The following is a 14,159-nucleotide window of genomic DNA, read 5'->3' as shown; positions in this document are numbered from 1 at the left end:
GTTCAACAAAAATGGAGAAGTTCATTTCTAGGTGAATGTTAAAACTGATAGAGATGTTCACATGATGATGTATTGTTCTCACGAAATTATTTTGATGGTTGTAATCGTATAATTATGTTGTTTAATTGTTGTATTTGTTTGCGTTGTTGTTTAATTGTTGTATTTGTTTATGTTATTGTTTAATTGTTGTTTAAATTATTATTTAGTTGTTATTTTTAAGTTATTATAACCAAATGTTATGATATTTATGAAATGAAATTTGTTTTTAATATAAAGAAAAACGATTACATTTAAAATTATGTTGTTGTGTTTGGTCCAACATTTGGACAGTTTGTACGATTGTGTCTAGGCTGACGACATGAACTACATAATCTCATCATTTTGTTCGCCATATCCATTTCGGTTCGAATATGCATCCTGTTAGGGCGATCCTTTTTCTTTCTTCACATTTTTTCACTGTGCCAGAGTATGTCTCCTAGATATGCAGGTCAATAATCCTCTTTTGCTATCATCGAAAAGCTAATGTTGTAAACATTACATAAGTTTATGACTTTTTAAACGACGAATAGTAAGTTGGAAGGATCCTGTCGAACCTTTGAACATGTCGCTATGATATAGGAGAAGAGCATATGAAATACTTGGAACTTTCCGCAGTCGCACCAACCTCTATCTAGTTCCACTCGATAGTGTCCCCTCGGTCTCCCTTCATTGTGATCCACTGATTCGGCAACACCGAACCAACCTTTAGTATGGTCAAACATTGTGACCACATGTGTGTTAGCTTTGGCAACTTCCTCCTTAATGAATTTCATTGAAGCATCATTGAATAGTTGCCCCGATTGTAACATTGAACTCCATTTGGAATGTCTGATCTCAAATAGTGCCCCTAGACTAAAATAGGTGCTCTGACTAAAGCGGTTATTGGCAGGTTTCAGATGCCTTTGAAGACATAGTTCATTGATTCCACGAGATTTGTTGTCATGTGTCCCCATCATTGACCATTGTTGTATGACCTAGTCCACTTCTCCAATGGAATATTGTTGATCCACCTTACTGCATCTGCATTTGTCAATCAGATGTCTTCGTGGTAGTGTTTGAAGTAAGGTTCTGTGAATGCATACCCTGCATTGACAACCTTCTTTTGCAACGTCTTGAATTTGATCCCCAACATGAAATTTAGAGTGATATGTCTAATGTAGTTTACATGCGTTGAAGGGGGATCCTGGCAATCGTTATCAATATTTTTATAAGCACTCACAAATGATAGATGTCTGTCTGAGATCAAACATAAGTTAGGCCGAGGAGCAACGTGTAATCAAATTTTTTATAGGAAAATACTCCATCCACCAACAGTCTTCCCTTCAACTAGAGCAAAAGTTATTGGAAAAATGTTGTTGTTACCATCTTGTGCCACTATCATGAGTAACGTTCCTTTATATTTTCCGTATAACCATGTTCCATCAATTTGTATAATAGGTTTATAGAAAGCAAAACCTTTGATGTATGTTTCATATGCCTAGAAGAGTCGGAGGAATATGAAATTTCCATTAACACAAGTCTCGTCTGAGGTATATGCCATTATCAAGTATAACATTAAAAGAAGAATCGACTGAGTATGAAAAGATAATTAAAGCTCAATGTTATATTATGATTCTATTTGGTAATTTTTTACTTCTTGAAAGTACTTGTAATACGGTAAATATTATGTATTTTCTATTGTGACGAAACATAAATAAAGTAGACACATATAGTTGGGGTCAACTGTTTTGTCCCATCTATATAGTTCATTATGTAAAAATAGAAAAACAATACTTGCATGTTTTATTCTTGCGCCTATTTGCTACAAGCATGGGGTTGGTCGAGAATGCCGACACTCGCCCCGGTCAACGAGAAATCATTCACATCCCCATCGCAACAAAGTAAGTTTATCTTAAATCATTAAATTTGTTAGACTTTATACTACGATTAACTGTAACTAATGTATTTTCAATCTTTTCATTTTAGGTGGTCAGTTATGGGGATGAACTACAATAGGTATCCCAAACACGCTATATTAATCTATCACAATATTTTATACCATATTGAACCAGACAATGCATTAATACTAAACAACTCTACTTTTGATTTGAAAAAATTATCAAATTATAAATCTTATAATCATGTATTTTTCTTATACAGTTTATCATGAGGCTGTATCTTGGTCTTGACCATCAGGTTACCATGATGATATTGCAGTTTGGACATCAAAAACACCAATAATCAGGTTCATACTATGGAGATGCACTAGAGTAACAGTGTGAAACTGCAGTTCGACATGCCACAACAAATTCCAAAACCTCTAATGTGTTTGGGAGATTGGCATCAACAAAGAGTCGATGGCCAATGAGATTACACTGATTGGAGAGACTTCTCTAAAGAGATGTGTCATTATTGGAAGAATCGACGTCAACACATCTTAAACGAACCAATCATAAATGGTGTTAGACCAACTCAACATTATATGACTTGGTTTAGATCGGTTACAACGCCATAGTTTGTGTCTGAGCCGAGGTATTTGATTGGTCCACGCCAACGAGCTTCGTCATCATACGCCAACAACAAACCCCCGCCCAACAACCAACCCACACCATTACCAAACCCAAGAACAATGTCAACCCACCCAAATCCAACGATCAACCTCACATCGTCACCATACCATATACACCCAACCGCCAAACACCTAGCCTCGCAACCAATACATGCCACACACTCAAACACAAAATCAAGAGCTTAACCCATACCACCAACAACCATACACAACCACCATATCTATCCATAGCTCCGATAATTCACACGATTCCACCTCATCTCACCATAACCCCCCACCAATGAACACCTAAACATCTCACCGCCACAACACCAAACCACTGTTTGACTTTCTTACACCACATGAACCATTGGTTCGTTTCTAAAATGATTCAATGTCCCAATTCAGGCAACCATGTCGTCCATTCGTAACCTAACCACAACGACCCAACTACGACAACATGGACATCGAACTCAATTATGGCAGCACTGTTTGCGGCAACCCCCAACTATTGGGGAGAAATGATGAAAATTTTGTTAAATACCAACCTTTTCTCAGGTCAACACTTAAAGACCTCAAACACCTCAGAGAAATTGTAGAAGACCTTGAAGGTAGGATAATGCACCAGGATGTGGAACAAGGGAACGTTTCGATCGGGCAGGTCATTGATTTTCTTGTCAATTGTTGTGTATTTGAATTTTATAACATGATATTATTAATTACAATTTATTTTCTTTTTTATTTCAATTTTTTTTAATTATAATTTATAAAAAAAGCATGTGCCACTTGCAGTGACGTATGTTCTTAATGACTAAATGAATGCGCCAATTGTATTGACATGTGGTGCATGCAATCGCTACATGCAATAACGCTTATGTGCAAACATGTTAAGAATGTGCCATTAGTCTTGACTACTCCAAAAGTGATTATTTTAGTAAATAATTTGAAAATATAGTTATTTTGATATTATTTTTGAAAATAATTGTTATTTTAAAAAGCAATTTTACATAGTTCATAGCTATGAAGCACAAACACCTATAGGAGTAGGCGTGTTGCGGTGTCCAACACGTTTGAGTGTTCGACATTTGTATAACAAGGATCAAAAAAGTAAAAAAATGTCAAAAAGTTCAGACAAATGTCCACTACAAAATGATTTTTTTTTTGTTTCGACACTGGTTGACACACACATATGGCCCTCATAACACATATATTAAACAATTCAAACAAATATTTCAAAAAATATATATTTTTTCTTCATTTCAACACACTTTTATACATATTTTGGATAAATTTCACAAAAATTTAAAATTATTAAATACATTAATTTTGGTTAAAATATTTTAAATTTTTTTTAGTCACACTAAAAAACTAACAACATTCATAGTAATCAACGACACAAAGATAGATAGTAGAGATTTATGCGGAGAAACTGAAGTGACAGGAGTTCTAGTTCAGTCGGTGGTTGTTTTCTCCCTTCAATCTTAACATGTTCGGAGCTGTTTCATCTTCAACACCACTGTGCTTTTCACCTTCAACCAGATTCAATCTTGACAAAGGAATCTCAAATTCAACTCAGACATTAACCTATCTTCACTCTTTCTCACTATTCACACCTCCCTCCCTTCATTTCTCTCTCTCTAAAAAACAACCCCATTTCTTTCCACAACTTGCTTCATCTTTATCTTCATCTTCATTTTCAGGTGAGATTATCCCGTCATTGTTATTTTATTTAGTTTTCTTTTTTGCTTTCTCATAATCCCCATTTTACAATTTCATGATTTAGTTTTTTCTAATTCAAAATTTATAATGCAAACTGGAGAATAAACTTAAATAGCAATGATGCATTTGTGAAGATTATTAATTATATTTATATGTCACTGCATGTTAGATTGATGATACTAATTATTTTACTAGTTTTGTGGAGAATAAACTTTTTTGTATATTGAATTAGAGGGCTAACATGGTTAGATTGAAATTTATTTTTGAGGTTGCTCTTTTTACTTTCATCTTTGAACTTTCTCAGAAAATATTCACCTTTTACAAGGCCAAAAAGAAAAAGGGAAAGTGAAAAAATTGGGAAGATTCTGGTGTTATTATTTTTATTATGATTTTTGAGATGTTGCTCACATGCATAGACTAGACTAATGTATATGGATAGTGATGTGTGAGAGGTTAAATCCAACATCGAATAGATAAGAGAGAGGTGATCCATACTTCCACTTCATAGAGGTTTTGGAAGGATTTGCGGTAAGATCTCTTGGACCCTGGACATTTAGTCAATTGACATTTTCGGCGCTCTTTGGTCTTTCTAACAAGTGGTATCAGAGTCATGGTTAGACTCGGTGGGGGAGCGCAAGTGAGATCTTAATATGGATCACGGCTAATGATAATGGTTAAATCTCACATCGACTAGAAATAGAGGAAATGTTGGGTATATAAGAGAGGTGACCCATTCTATCATTTGGTGCTCCCGAGATCTTAAACCTGATAGCAGGTGGTCTGCCGGATCTTAAATCTGACTTTGATACTATGTTCAGAAATGTTGTTCGGCCTAACTTTCTAATACACCTCTTCACGCCCAACACTATTGGACTTAGTGTGTGGATATAAACGGTGGGTGGCCCGAATTATGGATATGTAAGAGTTGGTTTTTCCAATAGCAACAACTAACCAAAATGTTACCTGTAACCTAACATCAGTATTCCAAGTGTCAATTCTAGAAGTTTGTCTAAACTGATTCTGATATCTTTCCAAAGCTGGCTAATCATATATAACAAAATTAGTTTTCTTTCATTCTGTCTCTTTGTTAATTGATAACAAAAATTGACATCTATTTGCTTATATGATTGAATACTGCAGCTGTAAATGCTGAATACATTGAGGAGCCAGCGACAAATGTGAAATTTCCGACATCTTTGAGTTTCCCGGGTTGCACAGACTCATTAACCTTATTTGGAACTGGTTAGTTCTTTTAGTCTCTCATAATGCTCATGACATGTGAAAAAAACATTACCTTGACTGTATCTAGTAGAATTTAGTTGGTTCTGATATCAACACCTATTTCAGGATACAGAGAAAAAGTTTTCGCGATTATCGGCGTCAAGGTCTACGCAGCAGGACTGTATCTAAATCAGTCTATCGTAAGTGATTTGAACGCTTGGAAAGGAAAATCGACAGACGCGATTCAAGAGAATTCTTCCTTGTTCAACACCATTTTCCAATGTAACAATTTAGTATTCATTTTTCGGTATTATTGCGAATTCGATTTCTAATTTAGAGACTAGTGGATAAACAAATTCGATTTTCTAACTGCAGCTCCGCTTGAGAAATCATTGCAAATCATTCTTGTGAGAAATGTTGATGGTAAAACTTTCTGGGATGCGTTAAGTGATGCCATATCACCAAGAATTGCAAAACCAACAACTGCAGATGAAACTGCATTGACCACTTTCCGTAGCGTCTTTCAAGATCGATCCCTTAAAAAAGGAACTTTCATTTTCTTGACTTGGTTGAACCCCTCCAAATTGCTTGTAAGATATTTTTCTGCTAAGGTTTCCTATGAATTGCAGAATTTTGTCGTAGAGATTTTCTATTCAGACAGACTAAGATCATTGGTTTGTTTTGCGATTTCAGGTTTCTGTCTCGTCGGACGGAATTCCATCTACCGTTGATGCTACAATTGAATCTGCAAATGTGACTCATGCTCTCTTTGATGTATTCCTCGGAGACAGTCCTGTTTCTCCCTCCTTGAAATCTTCAGTGGCTGAAAGCTTGTCTAAAGTACTCGAGTAAACAAATTTAGCGTCCCGGGAAAATTTCATGCGTCGATGTTTTCTTCAAATGGTTCAATCTTTGAATGTATTACTGCAGCCTCTTTTCTATGTTTGTAATCAAACTCTATTCCATTCCATAATATATAATAGTGTCAGTGATTTCACATAATTACAATTCGTAATGATAAATACTATATTGTCGAGTTTATCTAATCTATTATAAGAAAGTAAATTATTTACAAGTCATTGTATTGGAGAGAAGATAAAATGTTCGCTAGCGATCCATTTCGGGAAATAATGAAAATAATTCTTTTGGCATTTTCACTGTTTCCAGAAATGCAAGACGATTATAAAACTAACACAGAATGTTTTTAAATAGCCTCTTAATTTTTGTTCTAGCTCTGCCGTGCGGCTGGTTGGTTTTTGAGTGAACATCAGGATGCTGTTTCGGTTTTCTCGAGCAAGTTGACGACTTCAGCCATGGTTGGCCTGTTCAGAGGATCTGGTTCAAGACACATCATTGCGATGTTGAACACCTTGTTGACCTCATGCATTGGACAACATGAACCTAAGCTACTATCAAGAACCAATTCCTCTTTCTTCTCTTGAACAACAGCTTTCACCTGATACATTAATAACAGAATGACTTTCAAGAAAGTAAGTCCCCGAAATCTTGTCGGTGCAAGACATTTCTCACGTTACAAGCTAATTTTGTACGATAGATTGCTAATTTTGTAGGATTGATTCAGATCAAACAAATCATATCTTACCCATGTGACGAGTTTGGTTCCCTCTTCCATGAATGCTTCATCACTAGGTTTCTTCCCGGTTAAAAGCTCCAACAACACAACTCCGAAACTGTAAACATCCCCTTTGACTGTTGCTCTTCCTGTATCAAAATATTCTACATTGCATACAAACAATCATCATTTCGAAACACAGTATTGAAAGTGAAAAACTATGTTGATCTTAGATGTATTTATTATACCTGGAGCCAAATATCCGAAAGTTCCAGCAACAATCGTCGAAACATGAGTTTTGTTTGGTTCCATCAACGTCGCTAACCCAAAATCCGAAACTCGAGCTTCCATGTTTTGATCCAGCAATATGTTACTTGACTTGATGTCTCTGTGAATAATGTGAGGGATACAATCATGGTGAAGATACGATATTCCTCTAGCTGCACCTAAAGCTATTCTGTGTCTTGTTGGCCAATCCAAAACCTTCTTGTCCATCGATCTCCCTACATCATTTTCGGAAGAACATATGAACACGACTTATAACATTATCGGATACAAGAAATCACTGAAAAATACATACCATGCAAAAGGGAATCCAAACTTCCATTAGGCATTAACTCATATATGAGAAGATTGTAGTGTGGTGCACTATAATATCCATGAAGAGTAACAACATTGCGGTGTTTTATGTCTGCCATTGCTTGTAACTCTCTCTCGAAACCTTTATCTCTCTCTGCTGTTCCGCGGTTCAGTCTTTTCACAGCAAAGGCCGCGGAATCGTTCAGTTTTAGTTCGTAAACTACACCGTAACCACCAGAACCAATAATGTCCTTGTTGTTTAGTTTCTGTGTTTTCTTTAACACCATCTCAGTTGTTAAAGATTTAAGAATTGAAGACCTGAATATCACCATCTTCCCTCCTACATATCATCCAATCAATCTACATTAGTATACGAGGCTGTTTGGATTAGTTTATTTGAACTTATCTACCGACATATATTATGATATTACAACTTATTCCTAAGCATTTTTGTCTATGTAGCACGAACTCCGACACAGACATCAGGACATGACACGACATAGACACTGATAATGTAAAAAACTCAGGTGAACTCATTTTAGCCTATATACCTGTATAACCTTCATAAATGACATGTTTTCTTTTCCATCTTTTATAGAGGAGGATTGAGATAACAATCTTGGATATGACAAAAGCAATGAAGCATATAGTTATGAAAAAGCCTATAACCAAAGATTTCCTCATTTACTGCTATAAACTGATGCTGAAAATTCAAGAACCTGAAAACCGGTTCATCAAAACAACAAATGAAAACCAATGATTAGTTCAAAGAATTCTCATTATCTTATGATACATAACATAAAGAAAGGAAAAGGAAAACCTCACAGTGATTCTGAGTAGTGTTGTGATCTCTGAGGATGAACATAGATGCAAATTTGTTCATTTTAACTGTTCAATATTTCATTTTCAACAGTACTTCATGAACCTAAATTCTCAAATCATTCAGGTGAATGATCTAGTTTGAAACATCTGAAACTAGTCCAAGAAGAAAGAAAAATAGGAAGTGTAGAAAGCATCTTTTTGAAAATTAGGCATACTTGTAATCATAGAAAGTTTGACATTAGGAAGGTCTACCTTTAATTTTGTCTGTCCATTTCAACATGTTTTTAATATAAAGCATATAATATAATTTTTTTCTTGAATACATATAATTTGGTGAATGGATAAAACCTGCCAAAAAAGTAACTTTTAACTGTTTATTGTGTGAATAGAGTAGGACTTTTGTGGCATGATTAAATTCATTCATACATTTGGTTAGTTATCAAGCTGGCAATGAAGTTTTCTTTTTCTTCAAATGTGAATGAACTTTATCACCATTCCTTATCATATTATTTATTTTGATTATAATATGGGAATGTTCCTAGCTGTAAAAGAGAAAATTTTGAAACCGACATAAAAAAGTAGCATGGTGGTGGGTGTGTTCCAAAGAAGGTAAAAGTTTTGTAATGTATTTAATAATCATGTGAATGACTATGCTGTCTCCATATTTGGTCACCACTTGTCATTGTTTAATTGATATTGAAGGTTGTGAATTCATTAATTAATGAAAATTGAAAAGAAGGAAAATTGATATTGAAGGTGTGGATTCGCTTTAGATAGGAAAATTAGGTTATTCTTTCGGTCAATTTTAAATTTGTACCACTTTAATTATGAAATATTGTTCAATTTAAATGTGAAAATTGTTGCATTCAAGAAGAAGGAGAATTGTTGGTATAACTGTTCCGTTGATACCCACTCAACAACAAAGAATTATCTTGATTCTTCGTTAATGACGTTGTCATACTATACTAATTCTTTAGCTCTTTCACCTGCTCCTTGTGAGATTCCTTCTCCATCTCCTCGACTGGAGTAGTAAGAGAAAATATTTTCTCCTCGGGGGACTTCACATTCTCCAGGATCTTCTCTTTGTCGTCTAAAGATCCTTGCAGGCTAGTTACCTTAGCAACCAAGTCGGACGTGCACCATTTGCATCCGCCTCTTTTTTGAGATTGACTAGTCTCTCTACCTCCTTATGCAATCTCGTTGTCTCATTTTAGAACTTCTCTGCCTCTTTTGAGAATTCTCTAACTCCTCTTGGAGCTTAGACACCTTTTCTTGAAGAGTAATCTACCCACAGACAACACTTTCACATTTACTCTTCCATTATTACTTCTTATTGAAAGGGTTACCTAAGACAAATATTTCTCCCCGACTAATAACTTCCAGAGTTATCACAAAAGAACCGTGAGGCATATGATAGGCAATGTCTGCCATCAAATTTAATTTGCCTGTGTGACTCTAGATGTAGGTTGCATCCTGGTCAATAAAACAAGTATGCGCTTCATGAGAAGTATGAGGCACTTGAGGAGGGAGAGCAGTTGGAAATTTGGAAGGAGTCACTTTGGGAATAGCAAGAGTGATCCCAATGACGTTAAAGCTAAAAGAATTAGACCTTTTTGAAGGTGAGAAAAACAAGAAAGGGGGGGTTTGAATTGTTTGAAAAATAAGCGCTTTTGCAAAATGAAATCACACAATGATTTTATACTGGTTCGCTTATAACACAAAGCTACTCCAGTCCACCCGGCCAAGGTGATTTCGCCTTCAACAAGGACTTAATCCACTAATCTTGAAAGATTACAAACAACCCCTAAGAGAGAAGAAAATCTCTTAGTCCTCTCAAGTCTACAGACTACAAAGAGTCACTTGAGGAAATCAAATAAAAATTAGATACAAGATGTGTAATCTAGAGTGCTTCTAAGAAAGCAAATATTACAAACTTAAGAACAAATTTTTCACTTGATAAGCAAAAGCTTAGTGAAATTCTTTGAAGAACAGAGATGTTTTTCTTGAGCGTGATATAATTTCAGTATAGTTTTGGCTAGTGATTTCATATTTACTGAATGAGATTTCTTCTCTATTTATAGGAGTTGAAGTAGAGTTGAAGTAGCGTTGAATCTGTTGGATATTGAGATGTAGTTACGCCATTCCATTAATAGCTTCTGCAGTAGACTTTTTCTCTTAGAAGTGACTACTTACCACAATTAGTATCTTCTCTCTTGGAAGTGGAGATTAACGTCTCTTTCTAATTGAGGAAATCCATTTGCAGAACTTTAACTTGGCTTAAACGTTACTTCATCATGATTAACAATTCTGATTAGAGTCTTCGTGTATCTGGAGAATCTTGCTTCTGATGTTATCTCTTGAAAGTTCAGATGGCGCTGATAACTTCAGAGTTTGCAGAAGGCATATGTTCAGAATCAGAGCTTCTAGGCTTAACTTCATGTTCAGATGCTTCTGATACTTTGTAGTTTTGTCCAGAGTTAGAGCTTCTTGAATGAGATTCCTCTTTAGATGCTTCTGATACTTGAGATTTTGCATCTGATCTTGTTTTGCATCTGATGACATCATCAGATTTATTTCTTCTTTCTATAGAACCCTACACACTTAGAAACTTTTCGTTAGGGTGCCATTTTTGGTTTCATCCTTTGTTATCATCAAAATCATGGAGTCTGTTGTAGAACACTTTTTGTTCTTACAATCTCCCCCTTTTTGATGATGACAAAACAAATAAAGATATCAGATGAAACATGAAAAATATTAGATCAGATAGACAAAAGCTCCCCCTGAGTCTGCAATTTCTTAATTTTAATGTTAGAGTTATTTAATCAGAGCTATTATTTAATCAGAGCTATTTATATCAGAACTATTTCTATAATTGTTGCAGAATGCTTAAGGTTTTAGACATAATTTTCATCAGAGCTATTTAATAATTTCTCCCCCTTTTTGGCATAATCAAAAAGGCATAAAAAAAATAAAAAGAATAATAAAGAGAAAAAAAACAGTTCATTAAAAAGCACAAAGGCAAACAACAGTCAAAACATCAGATTCAAAGACGAATATCAGAGCTAAAAAGAAGACAGAAGCAAAAACACTAGGCAAACAAACAAAAATAAATCCTAAGTGCCTAAGGGTTTGGAGGTTGAGGAAGTCTCTGAAGCAACATGGCAAACATGTTCTGGATGTTTTCATTCAGAGCATCTTGCTTGTCCATCCTGGCACGAAGCTCATTCTGATCTTTCTTGATCTCTTGCTGATCTTGCTTTATCTCTTTCAGAGTGTTAAGAATCAGAGGGATCGCAGAGGAAGACTCCCCCTGAATCAGAGCCTGCTGAGCTTCAGCTTCAGCAGCAGCTTGGGCTTCTGCATCTGCCTTAGCCTTGGCTTCAGCTTCCTGAATCCTTAGAAGTTCTGCTTCCTTTGCCAGGCGTTCTTCTTCCAACCTCTTTGCTTCTTCTTCAGCTTCCCTAGCCAATCTTTCCTCCTCTAATCTTCTGGCCTCAGCTTCTCTGGCCAATCTCTCTTGGAGCCGTTCCTCAGCATCTCTGATGTAGCCATTTCTGACTTGTTCAGAGATACCCTTCAGCCTATAAGACTCAGAGGTCATCCAACTAATGACTCTGTTCCAGTGTGTCCTAACAGATTTAGGATCATCACTAACTTCAGAGTTTTTAGCCAGAGACTTGATCTTCTGGACTGAAGCTTCTGCAACCTGTAAAATGGCCTCCTCAAGGGTAGGTATGGTAAGTTCAGGTTCAGGTTCAGGTGAATGAGGTGGAGAGTTTTGAGGGCTGAGATTTAGAGGTTGAGGTTCAGTTTGTTGAGGTTCAGATTCTGCTTGAAGTTCAGAATCTGCGTCTGGTTGAAGACTAGGGGATGAAGCATATAGTGGATTTAGGTCTAAAGGGTCAGAGTCTGGTCCAGGTACAGCGGGAATAAATGGTGGAGTGATATTAGAGGTGAAGGGATCAGATGGTTGAGTTTCAGAGGGTAAGGTTGTTGTTTGTTGTGGTGGAAGTGAAGTTTGGAGGGGAGAGGTTACTTCAGATTGTCTTGAGGGTTGTGGAGCGAAATTTTTAGCATAAATTTCAGCTATTGTTGGGGAGTTTGGGTCAGAGTGTTCTTGGTCAGAGGACTCTTGTTCAGAGAACTCTTGGTCAGAAGAAGGGGAAAGGTAAGGGGGTGATTCATATTCAGAGGATGAGGAAGAGCTGTGGTGATATAGTTGATTAGGGTCAGAGGTTGTTGTGAAATTACGAGCAATTTTTAGAACAGGTGGAGGTTGAGAGGTTCTGATGGTTGAAGGAGGGATTTCAGAGGTTGTAAATGTGGGAGGTGTTGGGAGAGGAGTAGAAGAGGCCATCATAGGTATTACAGAAGTAACAGGAGGAATAGACTTACCAGAAGAAGAGATTTTCAGAGGAGCTTTGGTTCCAGAAGATTCTCCAAGTCTGGGTTTCTTTGCCTTCCTTGCTTCCTCAGCTATCTTCTTCTCAGAAAGACCTCTTTTGTATCTGACCAAATCTTCTACAGAGTCCAGACAGTCTTCAAGGCGGAAATCAGAAATATCAATGCCTTCATCCAGACGATCCTGAAGGTAGATAGCAATGGCATCTCTGGGTTCATTCTTGAAGAACCTTTCAAGGCCATGAGGCATCTTCCTCTGATCCTTCAGAGCTTCCCAGGTCACATCCATAGTGGGCTTGACTCTGATGTCTTTGATGATTCCCATACTCCTCAGGTTTTTGGCATTCAGAGGCTTTCCAACGTCAATTGCCAGATCATCCATACATCTGGTCTTCTCCAGAGCATCTACCAGCCCATGCTCAATGAAGATGTCAGAGAGCAATCTACCCAGAGGAATGTAGGATCTGGGCTTCATGTTATTCCTGGTTTCTCTGACTGAATCCCTCAGATATCTGAAGAGGAGAACAGGGAGGTTGATCTGGATACCCTTCTGAATACAGTAAAGGATGCATTTCTGATCAGCATTTATGTAATCTGAAGAGTTGGAGGCTGGACGATGATGGATTGTTCCCAGAATAATCTTCAGCCAAACTCGGAGGTTCTGATGAAGCTCCTTGTTCTTAGAGGGGTTTCCTTCAACATTAGGTTTGAAGATTGTAGGGTTGATGACTTCAGTGATGCGTTTTGACCTTGGAGGAATATTGTAAATCCTTTTACCTCCAGCTTTCTCCATGTTTAGCAAGGAAGCAATAGACGCTTCTGTGATAATGATCTTCACTCCCAGAACAAAAGAAACAATGAACTGGTCATCAGCATCTGCACATCTCCAGAACTCCTTCACCAGAAGAGGATAGATTGGACCATAAAGCCTGTCGAAGTAGGTTTCCCATCCTTGCTTGCGAAGATCTTCAGTGAGATCAACGCCATTTCTTCTTAAATTCTCAAAATCTACCAGCGATTCACACAGTACATCTAAACCTTCAAAGGGAGTTGAAAGGTTTATGTGTTGTTCACGGTCAAGAATGTGAGGTTCTTTGTAGACTGGGGTCGTGGTGACGTCTATAACCATGGGTGTTTGAGTGTTTGAGGTTTGGGGATTAGAACTGGCTTCCATTTGTTGGGAGAAGTTAAAAACTTCTTGCTCTTGAGGATTCATGAAGAAAATTGATGAAGAAGATGAAGAACTGAAGGAGTTGCAGAGAAAACTTCGAGAGAGGG

General features: G+C 36.8%; 2 protein-coding genes across 3 annotated transcripts; one reads left to right on the top strand and one right to left on the bottom strand.

The window, feature by feature from the left end:
• The first annotated feature begins 3,939 nt into the window (after positions 1 to 3,939).
• On the top strand, positions 3,940 to 6,508 carry LOC127115696 (fatty-acid-binding protein 3, chloroplastic). The gene is made up of 5 exons (XM_051047199.1): positions 3,940 to 4,266; positions 5,426 to 5,527; positions 5,633 to 5,788; positions 5,882 to 6,096; positions 6,200 to 6,508. Exons 1-5 carry the CDS (start codon positions 4,053 to 4,055, stop codon positions 6,356 to 6,358), a joined length of 846 nt encoding a protein of 281 aa, XP_050903156.1. The 5' UTR covers positions 3,940 to 4,052; the 3' UTR covers positions 6,359 to 6,508.
• A 16-nt stretch (positions 6,509 to 6,524) lies between these two features.
• LOC127115547 (receptor-like serine/threonine-protein kinase At1g78530) lies at positions 6,525 to 8,747 on the bottom strand. 2 transcript variants are annotated; one of them, XM_051047131.1, is made up of 6 exons: positions 8,479 to 8,747; positions 8,210 to 8,377; positions 7,660 to 7,998; positions 7,328 to 7,582; positions 7,110 to 7,243; positions 6,525 to 6,962 (listed from the first exon to the last, which is right to left on the bottom strand). In XM_051047131.1, the coding sequence occupies exons 2-6, from the start codon at positions 8,340 to 8,342 to the stop codon at positions 6,774 to 6,776; spliced, it is 1,050 nt and encodes a 349-aa protein (XP_050903088.1). In that variant the 5' UTR covers positions 8,343 to 8,377; positions 8,479 to 8,747; the 3' UTR covers positions 6,525 to 6,773. The 2 variants fall into 2 exon arrangements, with proteins under 2 accessions (XP_050903088.1, XP_050903050.1); XM_051047093.1 differs by having other exon boundaries at positions 8,484 to 8,746.
• Between the last annotated feature and the right edge of the window lie 5,412 nt (positions 8,748 to 14,159).

The sequence above is a fragment of the Lathyrus oleraceus genome, chromosome 1, assembly GCF_024323335.1.
Source record: "Lathyrus oleraceus cultivar Zhongwan6 chromosome 1, CAAS_Psat_ZW6_1.0, whole genome shotgun sequence".
Classification (NCBI taxonomy): Eukaryota; Viridiplantae; Streptophyta; class Magnoliopsida; order Fabales; family Fabaceae; genus Lathyrus; species Lathyrus oleraceus.
This window is presented reverse-complemented; position numbering and strand designations above follow the sequence as displayed.